Here is a 15849-nt window from a genome sequence, read left to right as displayed (position 1 = left end):
CATCTCTTGGCTTTCAGGGTCGCAGATAATTCAGAAATAACTCCTACCAAATTAGTGTGGCCTTCACCCTGACCAGTCAACTAGGCTGAGCATACACTGTGGGTCCCATGGAGGTGCAGGGAAGCTCACTGGCGGTACAGACATCACTTCCATTGGCCATCTGGATGGCAGAGGGGGGCCTGGAAAGGCTGACCCTCAAGGCTAATCTCCCCAGAGATCTCAGTAAGGAAGCAGATGTCATTTTGGGGGTCTATCTTTGGTAGAAAAAGAAACGGTGCTTGATCAGGGCTAGCAATTCCTGATCTAGACAAATCCCTGGGCTGTTGGTACCACAGATGTTTCCAGCTGCTTGAGTTAACTTATTCTGTAAGGCAGCCTGAGAGTCACAGAGGCTGGGCTCCAGAGAAGCAGGAACACATGTGCCCACCAGGCCCTGCTTGGGACTTGGAACTAGTCCCTGAGTTTGAGGACAAGCCCTGGAGCTGCAGGAAGGTACATACCATGGAGGTTTTCTAATCCAGAAACTCTAGGGAAGTCTATGGTCCCAGGAGAGTCTGCATCTCCAGACATAGCTATCCCAGGGGCCCAGACTGGCAGGCCCAGGCCAGCTACACAGATGGGGACAATGCAGGGTGGGCGTTTAGTGAGATGTTAAGCACAGACTTTTTGTTAGAAAAATATGAAGCTCTGGATTGGAAAGTTCTAGAATTCTGCTACCTCTTAGAAGAGTGGGCAGTAGGATAGAATGCCCAGGAATGGAGTCCAGTGTTTGAGACTCTGGGTCTCACAGAGGACACCAGAGAGTTCATGGAAGGCTGAGGACAGAGAATGCACACACAGTGGGTTCTGGAGCCTTTCACAGACAGAGTGACTTCACAGAGTGACTTCATTCACTCTGCAGACTTCCAAATATGCAAATATGCCGAGATACAGGTGGGCATCAATAGCCAGAGATCCCACCCCCAAGGGACTGATAGTGGGAGGAGACACTCGGGATAAAAAAATATATATGAAGTATTTATAAGGTGACGTGGAAGCCCACACTGATACAGTGACACTGGAACAGAGGTGATCTTGGAAGTCATATAGATAACTGAGGCAAGTACACTCCAGTGAAGTGCAGTGTGAAGGTACCAAGGTAGGAGTGTGTGGGGGTGGGGCTGGGGGGCGGTGTTTGAGGGATGGCATTGAGGAGGCCGGTGTAGCTGGAGCAGAGGCTACAGGAGAGAGAGAACAGACATGTTCCTTATGGACCCAGCAGTTAGGTGACCCTAGACCTTTAGGAAAGACTCCAAGTGAGATAGGTGGATGCTTGTGGTCTGATCTGACTTATTTACGGGAGAAAGTACACCCAGCTGTGTCAAGTGACCTGTGGAAGAAGCAGTTACCACCTTAGAATATCCTGTCTGAAAGTAAGGTCGCGCATGTGTGCAAAACTGTCCTGCACATGAAACTGAGAGTATAAGAGTGTTCATGGAGAACTGTAGAGATGGCTCAGCAGATAAATGTGCTTGCTATGCAAGCAGGAAGACCTAAGTTCGAATCTCCAGTACCTACATGAAAAGCCAGATGCAGTTGTATGAGGTTGCAGGGACAGGAAGATCACTGGGGCTTGCTGGCCACCAGCTTAGTTCCAGGTTCAGTGACAGATCGTGTCTCAAAGGAATCAGAGTGACAGCACAGGACACCTGATGCCATCTACCTTTGACCTCTGCCTCAATGCGATGGAACACCTCCCTGCTCATTGGTTCATATCCTTGCCATTGGTGTCCATAAAAACCATATTACGTGTTGGTGTTTTCTACTGTAAGACTAACCAGGGGCCCATAGCACTCATGTGTGGTTACAAGAAGTTACTGGTGCTTCCTGAGCGCCAAATTGCCTCTCTCTCCCTCAGGCTCCAACCACATTCAATACTGTGTGCATCTACCTAATTCTTACCTGTAATACTGATAGGCTGTTTATCCAGTACATTAGGGCACTGGAGTGACCCAATGGCACCCCTCTGTATCAGTCCTCCACCACTCCAGGGTCAGGGTCTCCATCTTGATGACCTAGGCATGATCCCAATGTCACCCCCAGAAGCCTGGCTAGAGGACTAGCACTCCCAGACTCACCAGGCATTGAGAAGGGTGACAGGAAGACTGTCTCTACTGACTCTGGCTCTGGGGGTGGTGGCTGTGGTGGCGGCTGCTGCTCCTGGCCTTGCTGTGGGTCTTCAGGGTTCTCCACAGGAACATTTCCATTCTCTATGTTCTCATGTCTCCCGTTTTGCAGTGGCTTGCTGTTAACACCATTGGCTGAGTTGATCAACCTCTGTCGCTGTGGGGACAGGAGGCAAGACAGACACCAGGCTGAGTGGCACAGAACCACATGATGCCTTCTTTCTTACCATCTCCCCACTCTTAACACACACATCAGTTGCCTCCTACCCTTGCCAACGCTCGCCGTAGTCAGTCCTTTCCACTTTAACCACTCTGGGTGTGTGCTAGTACAGAATCTAGTTTCAGTCAGCGTTTCTCCAACAAACACTGCTGCAAAACATCTTCCTACTAGGTTGTTCGTCAATGGACTGTCTCTCTGTGTCTCATTTCATGCCCTATGAATGCACTCTCCAAAGCCAGCCTCTTCCACCAAAGCTATACCCTCCCCCGCCCCACACCTTTGCCACAGCTAAGGACAAAAAGCAGCTTTGGTGCCACTCCAGCCTGGCTGGTCTCACTTGCTCAGTCTGTGGGCTTCATTGAACACAGGCCCAGACAGAAGGCATATTGTATGAAATCAACAGGGGTGAGGATGTAGCCGAGCTGGCAGAGTACCGGTTAGCACGCATGTAGTCCTGGGTGATCCCTACACTGAGTAAACCAGATTTTGGTCGAAAATGCCTATAGCCCCAGCACTTGGAGGAGGAGGGGGAGGGGGGGAGGGGAGGGGAGGGGGGAGGGGAAGGGGAAGGGAAGTAGGATGTAAGTTCAAGGATTATGCTTGGCTACATAGTAACTTTGCGGCCAGTCTGGGCTTCACATTCTCTACAACCGTCTCAGTTTTTCACCTTGCTCCTACTTGTGGTTTCATTCCGTTTCACAGGCATTCCACAGTAACATTCAAATTTTCCTACCACTTCAAGAGACTCAGGAAAGGAGCTGTGGCCTGAGTAAACTTCCATAATGTGGTGTCCAGCACCTATCCTGGTGGTCTCACAGGGGAGCCATTACCATTCATAATGGAGGCCCACCCTTGCTCTGAAGAACTGCCTTCATATAGGTTTGAGACAAAGACTCCTAAACCAGGAAAAGCATTGTGTGTGTGTGTTAGGGTGAGGGGCACTTCTCAACTTTTCCCCCCACAGTCTTCAATATTTACTTAGTTCACCAGAAAGAGCAAAGAGGCCTTTGTTTCATATTCGTGCCTACACATGCAGCATTTGTCTAGTTAGCAGGGATTTAACTAAAAACCATCTATGAAATCCCAAAGAAACAAAAAACAAATATAAGAAGACCTATCTGTGCAGAGACAGAGTTATAAAGGCAAGAGCCATCACTCCACAGCAGGTTGAACGAGTTGACTGGGGAGGGTTGCAGCTCTGGCTTTACAGAATCGACAGAGGATCACACCTTATCCCACATATGCAAATAAGTAAAATTAAAAATAAATCATCAAAATGATTAAAGAAATGACTACAGTGTTGCATATTGTGTATACAACGGTGAGTGAGTGTGTGTTTACATGTGCACATTCATGTGTACATGCAGATGAAGGTGTATGTGCACAGCACATGCCTTGGTATGCATGCAACGGGTGACCCTTCATGTGGAAGACACTGGGTTAACATCAGGAGCTGTCTGCCATTTGTGCTGGGACTGCAAGCACAGGCCAACAGGTCTGGCTTTTAAAATGTGGGCTCTGAGGATTAAACTCAGGTCCTTGTGTTTGCATGACAGGTACTTTACCAACCAAGCTATTTCCTTGGAGTGTCTCAATAAACAAGTTTGAAACTGAGTATTTTGTGTTTGCTTTTCAACTGTTTCCAGTCTATGATGACTGCCCCTAAAATTACTGCTCAGGCTAGGCACAATCCTCCAGTGCATGTGGATGGAGCATCCTGTCTGAGGAACTGAAGCCAAGGAGACTGAGTGGTGGGTGTGAGATTTGAACTCAGTTCCTTTCTCCTGAGCCCAGCCTCTGTGGCTCCCAGGCTGCCTCACAGAGCAGGGCAACCCCAGCAACACAAAAAACATTTGTGGTACAACAGCTTGTATTTAGCAGCTCATCAAAGCCTGGTACTCAGACCTGGTGTGGTGCACATAGCTGTAAGCCCAGCCCCAAGCAGAGGCAGGAGGATTCAGGGTAGCCTGAACCACACTGAGGACAAGACCAGTCTAAATGTCTCAAACAAACAACCTCAAATCCTCGTGTGATAAAAGACACTACAAAGCCATCGCTCCCAATCTTTCAGAGTTATTTACCACCACCTCTCCAGCACCCTGTGGGTATTACTCTCATGCTTATGAAAAATGGGCAGGATTCCATAAAAATTTCCTGAGATAAATGTCACTAATATGGACCAGGATGATTTCAAACCCAGAAGGCATTTCCATTTCCCTGCTTTTTGTACGTTCCATGCAGATGATTCACTTAGCAGTAAATCAAAGCCTAAAGTGTTCCAGGGAGACAAGCTTTAATCACTGGGGAATGACGCTTTTGCAGACATCCATGTGCTGGCTATGAATTTCCACAGTCCCAGTCCTCTGGCCACTGCTTGCTTCTGAGAATGAGGCCAGCAAGTCCTAGAAAGCACTTAGAAAGCCAGGCCAGGGAACAGGCTAAGCTGCTGAGCAATGGACCATATCTTTGCAGTCTGGTTGAGTGATAGACAACTTATGGCTACGTTTTCAAATGATACACCCAGAGCAGCAGCTGTGATGAGGAAAATTCTGCAGGAGCTATCTCCACTCATCAGCATGGTGCTTTGAAGGTGAGTGGCCCCATAGGCTTACCTGTTTGAATGCTAGGTCCCATTAGTGGAACTGTTTGGGGAGAGTTAAGAGGTGTGGCCTTGTCACAGAAGACATGTCACTGTGGGTAGGCTTTGACCCCAAGAATGTAGAAGTCTTAAAGGAAAGTGCTGGGTGGGGGAACCTTGAGTTGTGTCTCTCCTAAGCTATCCAGTCCCCTGCTGTTTTAGGAGGGAGTCTTCCTCTAGGAGCTTCTGCAGCCCAGCTGCCTCCCCCTGTGCTATGACTTGTATCCCACCCATAGCAAAGACTATAAAAACTGTTTTAAAAGGTTAATAACTGTTTTAAAAGCTCACACCAGGCCCAGGATCACTCTGTCTCTGTTTTTCTGTCTCTCTCCCTTCCTCTAACTGTGGATGAGATGTAAGCTCTCAGCTCCTTCTCCAGCACCATGCCTGCCTGCCTGCTGCCGGTGCTTCCTGCCAGGATGATGGACTGATCCTCTGAAACTGGAAACAAGCCCCCAATTAAATGTTTCCTTTTATAAATTTCTTTGGTCATGGAGAACAGCAATAGAACACTAAGACAACTGGCAATTCTTCAAGGGTCACAGTCCACAGAGACCAGCAATGTGTTCATGTTTAGTTCCCTCTCTAATTAACACTGTGAAGAAAACCCCATACTGAAGGTTTCCATTCTCCAATTAGCTCAACTCTAGCGACTGACAAATACTGAAATACTTCAGGGGTGGGGTTCCTCTACTTTCTGCTTACGGGCCTCTGCCCTTCTGTCCTCCCATAACTGCAATTCTACAAAGAGTCCTAAGAGGATAGGGCTCATGGGAGAGCCAGACCCACCCAAGGCCACTCACTTTCTGTATAGCCAGTGTCTTAGTTGGGGTTTCTATTCCTGCACAAAATATCATGTCCAAGAAGAAAGTTGGGGAGGAAAGGGTTTATTCAACTTACACTTCCACGTTGCTGTTTATTACCACAGGAAGTCAGGACTGAGACTCACACAGGGTAGGAACGTGTAGGCAGGAATGGATGTAGTAGCCATGGAGGGTGCTGTTTACTGGCTTGTTCAGCTTGTTTTCTTATAGAACTACTAGTCCAGGGATGGCACCACCCACAATGGGCCCTCCCCCATTGATCACTAATTGAGAAAATGCCTTACAGCTGGATCTCATAGAGGCATTTCCTGAAGGGAAGCTCCTTTCTCTCTGATACCTTCAGTTTGTGTCAAGTTGACACATAAAACCAGTCGGTACAGCTAATGTGCCCAACTTTTTAACTCTACAATATGATGGGTGTTGTCATCTATAAAAGTTCATGCCTGAGAACCATGTGATTGAATGACAAGAAAAAATTGCAAACAAGCAAACAAACAAAACCAAAACAAATTTTAAGCAAGGTTAAAGTTTGATGTTGGGTTGCATCCATAGCTACCCACATACCCACATGCAATCTGTAGGTTACAGGTTGAACCCATGTGTTGGGTTAACTTACTTCATTAATTATGATCCTGCTGGCCATCCGTAGTCGAGTCCTGGGCCCAAACTTGTTGGTGATCATGATGCGCAGGCCAGCCTCAGGGAAGGTGAACTTGGGAGGGCTGGAGCTGAGAATCTCATCCACCATAACCACGGGGGTTTTGCCGTAGGGAGGTTTCTCCTTCACTGTAGAGCATACCCCATGATCAGTGTTGGCCCCTTGGAGGACACTGCCCTAGTGATGGTGACTAACTTCCTGTCATGGCCAACATCTTAGGGCTATGGGCTTGGCAGGTGGCAGCTTCCCTGAGGTCAGAGACCTGGCTTCAGCTTTTCCCCTTAAAGTGTGGCTTACTTCTGTAATACCTATGATTCCATAAGTTAGACAGAACTAGCAGATAAACTGTTGCTGATGCACTATGCCTGGCCTTTCCATGGTTGCTGCCTGACTCTCTGAGGTCTCTCTCTTCCAGAGTTCAGCCTTGGCTGGCTGCAAGGGTCTTTCAGTGCCTTGTCTAGGACTCTGGGACAGCCTATCTATGCAATACACAGGTGCTTGCATCTGCCACTCATGACTGGAAATGTCCACCTGACAGGTGGAGACAGGACCACCACCACCTTGACTTTTAGAGATTCAGATAACACTTTCTAAGTCAATCAGAATCTTCAGGAGTGGAAAATGCTTGGAAACAGCGCCCAGTATCATTCTAACTTTTCCCAGAACCTTTTGCTCTGCCTTGAAGTTAGCCATCCTCATTGCTATGGGGTGGCTGCCTCTGACAAGTGAGGTGGCCAAAAATTTGGCCCCAGGCCCTAGACTAGACATCAAAGATCCAGCCTGTTCATCTGAGGACATGCTGCAGTTGGGGCTCAATGTTTGTGATGAACCCTGGCACCCTCCAGGGTGCTTGGGTGCCTTTTCTTTTCCTTTGAGAGACAGAGCATAAGGTCCAGTCCTGGGCCAGTGTCTCCAGGAGCTTGGAACAGCACTGCAGGTGCTAGGGAAAGTCTAGTGACCAAACCACGCATGAAACAGCACCCTGAAACAGGCAGCATGTCCCCTCCAAGGGGCTAAGAAAACAGATATGGCTGTTCCCCCTGCACCCAGCACCAGATCCCACGGTGTCCTGCATGAAGAGCTGAGTGAGCAGATTCCAAGGGCAAACTCATGCAGAAGTTAGTGATATAAAATCTAGCAAAATGCACAGCAAACAGCCCTCCCTGCCCCTGCAAACACACTCACATACACAACACCCCACTCAGGCAGCAAGGCTCAGCAGACAGGAGGCGAGTGGGTTAGAATTGGCTGGGGGCCCCTGTGCACCTGTCCGAGGTGGACACTAGCCTCCACAGAGGCGGACGGTGTGCGGCTTGGGCTCATGGATTGTGTTTACTGCTTAAAAGCGTGTGTTATGGCCAGGATGAGAGCAGATTACTTACAATTTAGAAGAAGAGTTAAGGACACAGAGGCCGGCACAGATGGCCACAGGCGGGTTAGCGTGCGGCGGCGGCAGAGTCTGGGGGCAGAGCTCTTGCTGGTGCCAGGGATGCCAGGGGTGGGGTTACATGAAGGAGGGTGTTAGTAGCAGGCTCCTTCCACAGGGAGCCTCGATGCTATGGGTTGCCAGAGGGAGGGGCACCCGCAACCCCCTGCAGCAGGTGTGCCATACTCCATTCTGTAGAACCAGTCTCATGACAGTTACCGAATGGAGAAAGCCTGCAGGGCCTGTTAGGCAGGAGCCATGACACCTGGCTCCTTTGTCCCCAGCATGCCCAAGCTGAGAGTGGTAGGCCAGAGGAAAACTATAAGATGTTTTCCTGGCAATTCCATCTAAGGCTAGTATTACCCCTCCCTTCTCTTTCCAAACCTAGGTTGTGTCCAATACCAGGGCAGCTTGGAAGGGCCCCTTGGGAGATCTCTGAGCATGATCAGCTTCATCCAAGATGGCAGCTGGTGGCCAGGTAGACCTGGCTGTTAAGTTGTGAACAAGGCCACTGGAGAACCAATCAGGAGACTGAAGCAGTGGGCTGAGCTACCTGGTGTCTAAGAATATTGAAGTACAAAAGGGCTTCTCCCTGCTTCCTCTACAAAGAACCTGCGTTTTCAGCCTTGGATTTTATATGAGAAATGCAGGGTTGGGAAAGCAGGTCATGTCCTATTCATTCTTTTTAGAGATTTGTGTGTGCTAGGCAAGCACCCTACCACTGAGCTACACCCTCAGCCCAAAGGACTCCTTGAAACATCAGCAGGCAATTCAGACATCTTGTTCTGTGGTGCAGCTTGAGAGCCACCTGCCAGGAAGCTGAGGAAGGGGGAAGAAAGTGACATTATTTCCTGTCACAGCAACAATGTTAGAAAGGCAAAGAGTAAAGTTCTGGTCATCTCAGTCCTGGGCATTACTGTGTAGTCTTCCTCCCATGTAACCACTCTATTCAGGGGACATTACGGGTAGCAAATTGCAAATGGCCTCAGGGAGTATTTTCTGGGGATGGTAAAGACCAGATGTAGTCACTGAGACTACAACGTCTAGGCAGAGACTTCTTCAAACCCAGAAACTAAGAACTGTGCCTCGTTTATCCAACCCTCTGGGACCTCTCCCCCCATGGCCTCTCCTGTAAATGTTTAAGAAGCAGTGTAGGGGACTCACTTCTCCCTCAGTCCTTCTGACCAATCTTCCAACTTTCTCGAAGTTACTCTGGACTTAGAGATGGTGGGGAAGGTGGTGATAACCCATGGAGAACCTTCTGCCACCGCATATAAAAGTGATAAGAATACCACAGAGCTTCGGAGAAGGGCCATGTATGTGGGCAGCTGGTGTGGGGAGCCTGCACTTCCTGGGAAGGTCAGAGTTGAGGATCCTATTATACGTGAGGAGTGCCTCTCACAGGGCACCAGGGTTCTGCATCCACTGGCAGCCTCAGGACAGGAGGCAACTCTTGGGCAGTGCATCAGGAAGTGGGCGCATCCTGATTGTCCAATCAGATCGTTCTTCTTTGCCATCAAGGTTCGACGGAGCTTCCAGTAAGTACTACATACATGCTGAGCAGGGCAGCCTCTATCCTGTCAGACTGTGGGACTTGCGATGGGTACCTCAGAACCCTGTGACTATGGAGGTTGGAATCCCAAACGGTGGCCAATGTTAGAGCCTTCCTGTAGCGGGGGTTGTTCTACAACCTTCTCTCTGTGACACATTGCTGGGCTGAAACACTTGTAACACCCTTATCCCCATGATCTGGACTTCATTGGCCATCCCTCATTGGTGAGCCTCCAGCAGCTAAAGTGGACTCCTCTGAACTGGGTCCCCTCTCCCACTCTGTGAGCCTCCTCCTTTCATGTAGAAAGGTGTACCACTCAGTGGAGCATCTGTGACAAATACCTTCTTCTTGGGAATAGCCAAGACAGGACAGAAGACATTTATGCAAAATGCACCCTAGAGGAAATTTCTGTCTTGCTCTGCCCAGGACAGAGGTGTAGAGAGGGCTGAGGAACAGAGAGGTTCCTTAGCTGTCACCACAGGCAAGGAGAACCTGAGCCTACCCACTCCTGATACCACAAGGGAGTTAAAGATCCCTACAAAACATTGAGACTTGCCTGGGGCACTGAGTACCAAGGGTGGAAGATGCCTGGGGTAGATCAAGGAAGCCACGTAGCCCTGGACTTCCTTTTCCTATCACAAGTACCTACCACTCAGGCTTTAATGCTGCTCTGGGTGGGGCAGCTGTATCATGGATGTTACTGGACAACTGACTGGATTCTCAAGAATTGAGGATATATCCAAGGAAGTAATTCTCAGATCAAGACAATTCCAAGGCTGAGAGCAAGCAGACAGGATCTGGAGGCCCCCAGTTCCCAGAGGAGCTAGGAAATGAAGGTGGTTCATTGGAGTGGGCCTCCAAGCAGGCCTCTGGGTTGGGCTGGGTTGCCTGTGAAGCTCTGAGGATGGTTTTCCCAGGCCTTGGTGTCCCTCTAGGCAAGGGTTCACAGCCTAGGAGGAGAGAGTTTCCGGGATGGATTTCTCAAGGACAGAGCCTGGTGCTGGAGAGGTACAGAGAGGCCTAGGCACTGTCACTTCAGCTTCCTGTTTGGGGCTCTTCTCTTGGGCAGAGACAACACTGTATCTCTAAAGTCAACCAAGCTTCCCACCTGCCCCTGGAAGAATGAATTTTTTTTTTCTTTGATGAAATTCATGTTCTATTTTTTGTTTTTAGGGGACTTTCTTTTTTATCCTTTCTCATCTAAGTGAATGTCAATCTGACCAGCATCTCCAATGTGGGTCTCCTCTCCTCATTTGGGGGTGTATATGACATCAGTGTGTGTGTGTGTGTGTGTGTGTGTGTGTGTGTGTGGTGTGGTATGTGTGTGTGGGTCTTCCACAAGGGTCCACAGCTCCTGTCTGCTCAGCCTTACCTTGCCCCAGCAATGGCACAGAAGGGTCGTCATAGCTACCATCATAGAGGTCATTACCATCTTCCAGCTCGTTGCTGACCGGGTTACCATTTGCAATGCTCTTTTGTTTGGTTGTGAAAAATGTCTGCATCTTCATATTGTACCTGTGTGTCAGGTAAGGCAGGAGGTTAGAGCTGGGCAGGAGGAGGGAGTCCCATCCTACCAGGTGGGTGGGGCACCAGTCAACATGGCACTGGACATGAAGGGTAGCCAGGGAGGCTCTCTAACTGAGCTTGAGGGGTTTCTTGGCAAGACTTCTGGGATCTTGTCCAGTCTGAGGCACTTGCTTCTACTGAGCTCGGAATGTCCTCCTGGGGGTGTCAGAGGCCTCCCAGACAATGTGCTTAATGCTCCTTACAAGTGTACCCTAATAAAGGCAAATCAGCTCAGCCTTCAGAGCAGGCTCAAGGGAGGCAGCACCCTCATGCTTTCCCTTCCCAGGAAGTAACTGTTTCTCAAGCAGGCTGTTTGGTGACCATCTACCTCCCATGTCACTCTTGCACTGCCAGCACAGCCATCCCCTGAGAGAAGAGAGTGACTCTCCATCTCTAGGTCTCTCTATTGGCTGTTCACTAAGAAGAAAGATAGTCACTGTTGAATTCTCCTGCTGGACACTTTAATCTCCCACTTTGTGAAATATTTATCTACTATGTTTTCTATAAAGGTGAGGACTCTCCTAGCACCCATGGAGCTGTCCTTCATTTTAATTACACAGGAGAAGCTTTGGTGAGGTTGATGGTACTTATTACACAACCACCATTAGTATTTCCCAGCTTTTCCATCATCCCAACAGCCAGGCAGTACTCACTCCTGCCTCTCTCTGACCTCTCATCCACGCGTCTTCATGAACTTGACTCTTCTAGATACCACGCGAACACTGGCTCCTATATTATTTGGTCTTTTGGGAATGGCTGCTTCTATTTGGTGATCTTTGTAAGGTTCGTCTATGCTGAAGCACATGTGAGGACTTCACCTTCACAGCTGTCTAGTCTTCCTCACGGGCAGCTTTAAGGCTGTTTAGACCCAGGCAACTTCCCAAGTAGCTCAAGGTTTCCCAACCCAGGACACAGGGCTTATATCCCAAGAGTTATGAGTGGGGTCCTGCTGCTGGGATTGGCAGTGGTCCTGACACGTGGCAGCTGGTAAAACCTGGAGCAGGGCTTACACTGCCTTTTGAGAATGGTACTGAGTTACTAGACTCATTGAAACAGCAGAAGAGTGGTTACCCCGAGGCAGGGGAGTTGCTTAGAATAGGGAGGGATATAGGTCCTTGCTGGAGAATCATTTTGAGAGTGTAGTATCTAACGACCCTATATCAGCCACCCAGCATTGTCCCCTACCCTGAGGATAGACAAGACCAGTGCCTGAGCCAGGTCCCCACTTTGGATGCCCCTGAACGGTGTTCATAGAGAATGAAGGCTGCCTCAAAGGAATCAGAAGATGAGATGGAGGGTACCCCCTATTCTGACCAACGACATGAGTAGGGTATGGAGGGAAGGGGACCTCCAGGTCTCAAAGAAAGGGAGAGGTCACTTACTTCATGATAAGAATATAAAACACGTACAGGATGATGAGCACCAGGCCTTCCCACCTTGGGGAGAGAGAGAGAGAGAGAGAGAGAGAGAGAGAGAGAGAGAGAGAGAGAGAGAGAATGAATGAATATGGTTAGAGCACAGGAGGCCATGGTGCCCACAGGCTGGGGCTGCATGGTCAAGGTTAGTGGTAAGGTAGGGCAGCCTCACTTTCCCGTCCCTGCGATTCAGGTGGGACACCATATGGCTGATCTATCACTGAGAGTCCCCTTGGTAACTGAGAGAAGGCTGAGTCTGGACCTTCTCATTTACAGGGGTCGACATGAATCAGGAGAGCCCCACCCCCAGCTATCACCCCCAGATGGAAAATTCCATGGCTTTTGCCCCAAGAGAACCTGGGTCCATTCAAGAGTCTGGTCAACGACTAGAGAGGCTATGGGGGCAGGCAGGAAGAGGCCCAATCCCTGGGCAAGGGGCATGGTGATGGCACAGAAGCCTCTGGGACCATCCATGAGGCACAGCCCAAACCCACAAGCTATGTGTGTAGGGAGTGAGATTGTACCTGTGATGGCAAACTTGAGAAGCCACAAAGATTTTGTTGCTTCTCTGACAATGCGCTAAAGCCTCTGCATACTGGGCATGGCCAATCATGTTGGGAGCCTTTCCTTGGCTAACATGCAGTTTGTGGGCCAGATATGGACCTACCGATCATCTCAGGCCCACCATCCCAACCTATCCACAGCTGAAGAAAATGAGGCCAGGAGTGGACTTTCACCAGGATTCTCTGGGTACCAGGCATTCAGTTACTCCTGTCAAGCAATGGCTGCTCTCAGCAGTCATTTAGTGAATTCTCAGAAGCTGTCTCCTTCAGGATGCAGATTCTGGACTGTGCCAGCCACCAGGTAATTGTACGGCACGTGAACCGAGATGCTAACACACCCATGGAGTCAGAGAGAAGAACCAACAACTTGTTCCTCAGAAGTTCATAGTTTATGACTCTCGAATAAGAAACTCGGTTCCTGTTCAGGGTCACAGAGATGAGCCCTTGTATTTTCTTATAACATTATTTTATAATTTGTCCTGGTTTGATGTGTATGCATGTGCCTATGTGCATACAAACGCACAGCCACAGGTATGTGATGTGAAGCCCGAGGTTGGTACTGGGTAGTTCCCTTAATCATTTACTTTCATTTTTAAGGCAGGTCTTTTTTTCTGAAACGAGAGTTCATCCACAGCAGAGAGCCCCTAGGGATCTGTCTCTGCCACTCCAGTGCTGGGATCAAGATGTGTACCACCATGCCTGACTTTTTATGTGGGTGCTGGGGATTTGAACTCAGGTCCTCATTGCTTGTGAGATAGGCATTTTCCAGCCCCTTGATTTTTGTAGTCAGATCTTTAAGCTAGATTCCTCTACAAGTCATGAGGGAGGGTTCCGATGTGTTCTGCATGACACATCTTTGCCTCAGTGGCATCTGAGACCCTATCCCTCACTCACTGCCTCGCCAGGACACCTCTGTTACCTCTCGCTCCAGACACAGGCCTATGACAGGCCCAGTCTCACTCTTGCTTATCTTTGTATAAAGTCTGACTGCCCCCATGGGTTTAGTTTGATGTGTATCTTGATAGCAGGCAGGGCAGAAACCTTGGGGGGGACACAACTGTCACTCTAATAGGACAAAGGCAAGGTTGCTTAGAATGATGTCACTCCCATAAGCTAGCAAATCTATGTTTGCAAAAATAAATCTGAAAATGATTCAGTAACCCCACATACACAGAGACTAGCAATTAGCAACAACAACAACAACAACAACAAAGTTAAAGACTCACCACACAATTTCCTCATCGTATATGAACTAGAAAGCAAAGGAAAAGAGGGATACACTTATTACAAGGGAAGAAAAGGGCAGGCTCCAGGGCACCTGGATCTATCACGCACTGGCCTCATGTAAGGCTTCGATCTCTGCATTTCCCAGTTTCTCAACCGTGGAAGCTGTCCTTCCCTTAGTATGAACCTAGGGAAGTTGGGCTGTAACACATGCTTCCTGCCTGCTGGCTCAGTGTGGTCATCCCATGAGAGACAGCCCATGTTTTATTATAGGTCAGGTAGTTGCTGGGGCAGACCTGGTAGGAGCTTCCCCTGTTACTAGAACAGAGTTGGTAAAATTCAAGAGAATGCAGACAGCAAAGATGCAGCTATACACCTGTCCCTATACACCTGTCCCTATATGTATGTCACACATGTGTGTGGCATAGGGGTAGTTTTCTTAAAAACAAAGAGAAACCCCCTTTTGGATTCCAAAGGTGGAGGGTCCAGCTGTATAAATGAAGACAGAGTGTGATGTGTGGATGGGGTAAGAGATCAAGGGACAGTGATAGAATTCAGCACACAGGTTATCTTAAGTGTCAACTTGCCCAAATTAATGGGCACCCAGATAGTTTACAGAATATTATTGCTGGTGGGTCTGTGAGGGTGTTCATAGAAGGGACTGGCATTTAAACCTGTGGACGGAGAAAGGAAGATCCACGCTTACTCGAGATGGGTGGGTGCCACCGAATTAGCAGAAGACTCAGCAAAAAGGCCACCGAATGGTAAATATGACCCCATTCCTTCTCCTTCCAGGTTCTCCAGCCTTTTAACTCTACAACTTAAGCCAGTGGTGCCATGGTTTCTCAAGGTTTTGGCCTAACAATGGGTGATAATGTTACTGAGTTCCCTGGGTCTCCAGCTTGCAGGTGGCATGATCAAAGATCACTTGAGCCCATTCCCCAATACATCTCCACCTATCTATCCATCCATCCACCCACCCACCCATCTATCCACCCATCCATTCATCCACCCACCCATTCATCCATCCACCTAACCATCCATCCATCCATTCATCCATCCACCCACCCATTCATCATCCATCCACCCATTCATCTATCCATTCATCTTTTCATCTACCTATCACTTGATCTATCTGTCTCTTATTGTTTTTTTTTTTTTCTACACAACTTTAATTAACACGCCTCACATCCAACATCTTTGGGACCAGACACAAATGAAGGATACTCTGAGGTCAAGGGAAGAGGGAGACTCCACGGCCCAGTGTAGGAGGAGGTGGCAGGGCTGCTCCTACCAACCTGACCATGGAAACAAAGGGTCCCTAGATAAGGTACCAGAAGAGGAAGGAGAGGGGGAAGCTACTGTGTGGGCTTGGGTTTACTGTCTGTCACAGTGGGCTGCACATAGGCTCTGCTTTAGGAAGCCACTTCATGCTTCCTAGCCAGGCATCAATGGGAGCCTTTTGGACTCAAGGCTCTGAGGACGGCCACTCAACAGAGGGAGAGGGAGAATTGCAGAGGCTTTTCCAGGGACATTTTTAGCTTACACAGCCTAAAGGAGGGATACAGGTATTTTTACAGGCAATGGCAGCAGGGATG

At 48.9% G+C, this 15849-nt stretch overlaps 1 protein-coding gene across 2 annotated transcripts in view; it reads right to left on the bottom strand.

The window, feature by feature from the left end:
- The window catches only part of Slc24a4 (solute carrier family 24 member 4), a 142240-nt gene that overhangs the window by 25665 nt on the left and 100726 nt on the right, over window positions 1-15849 (bottom strand). The window contains exons 8-12 of one of the 2 annotated variants that reach the window (XM_085830625.1): window positions 14254-14279; window positions 12432-12485; window positions 10856-10998; window positions 6464-6633; window positions 2118-2322 (exon numbers count right to left, since the gene is read on the bottom strand). In XM_085830625.1, coding sequence (XP_085686751.1) covers window positions 2118-2322; window positions 6464-6633; window positions 10856-10998; window positions 12432-12485; window positions 14254-14279 — 598 coding nt within the window. The remainder of the gene's footprint in view (window positions 1-2117; window positions 2323-6463; window positions 6634-10855; window positions 10999-12431; window positions 12486-14253; window positions 14280-15849) is intronic. The other variant, XM_021179008.3, reaches the window with a different exon arrangement.

The sequence above is a fragment of the Mus caroli genome, unplaced genomic scaffold, assembly GCF_978045245.1.
Source record: "Mus caroli unplaced genomic scaffold, Mus_caroli_1 scaffold_14, whole genome shotgun sequence".
Lineage (NCBI taxonomy): Eukaryota > Metazoa > Chordata > Mammalia > Rodentia > Muridae > Mus > Mus caroli.
Note: the sequence above shows the minus strand (reverse complement) of the source record. Positions and strands in the feature narration are given on the sequence as shown.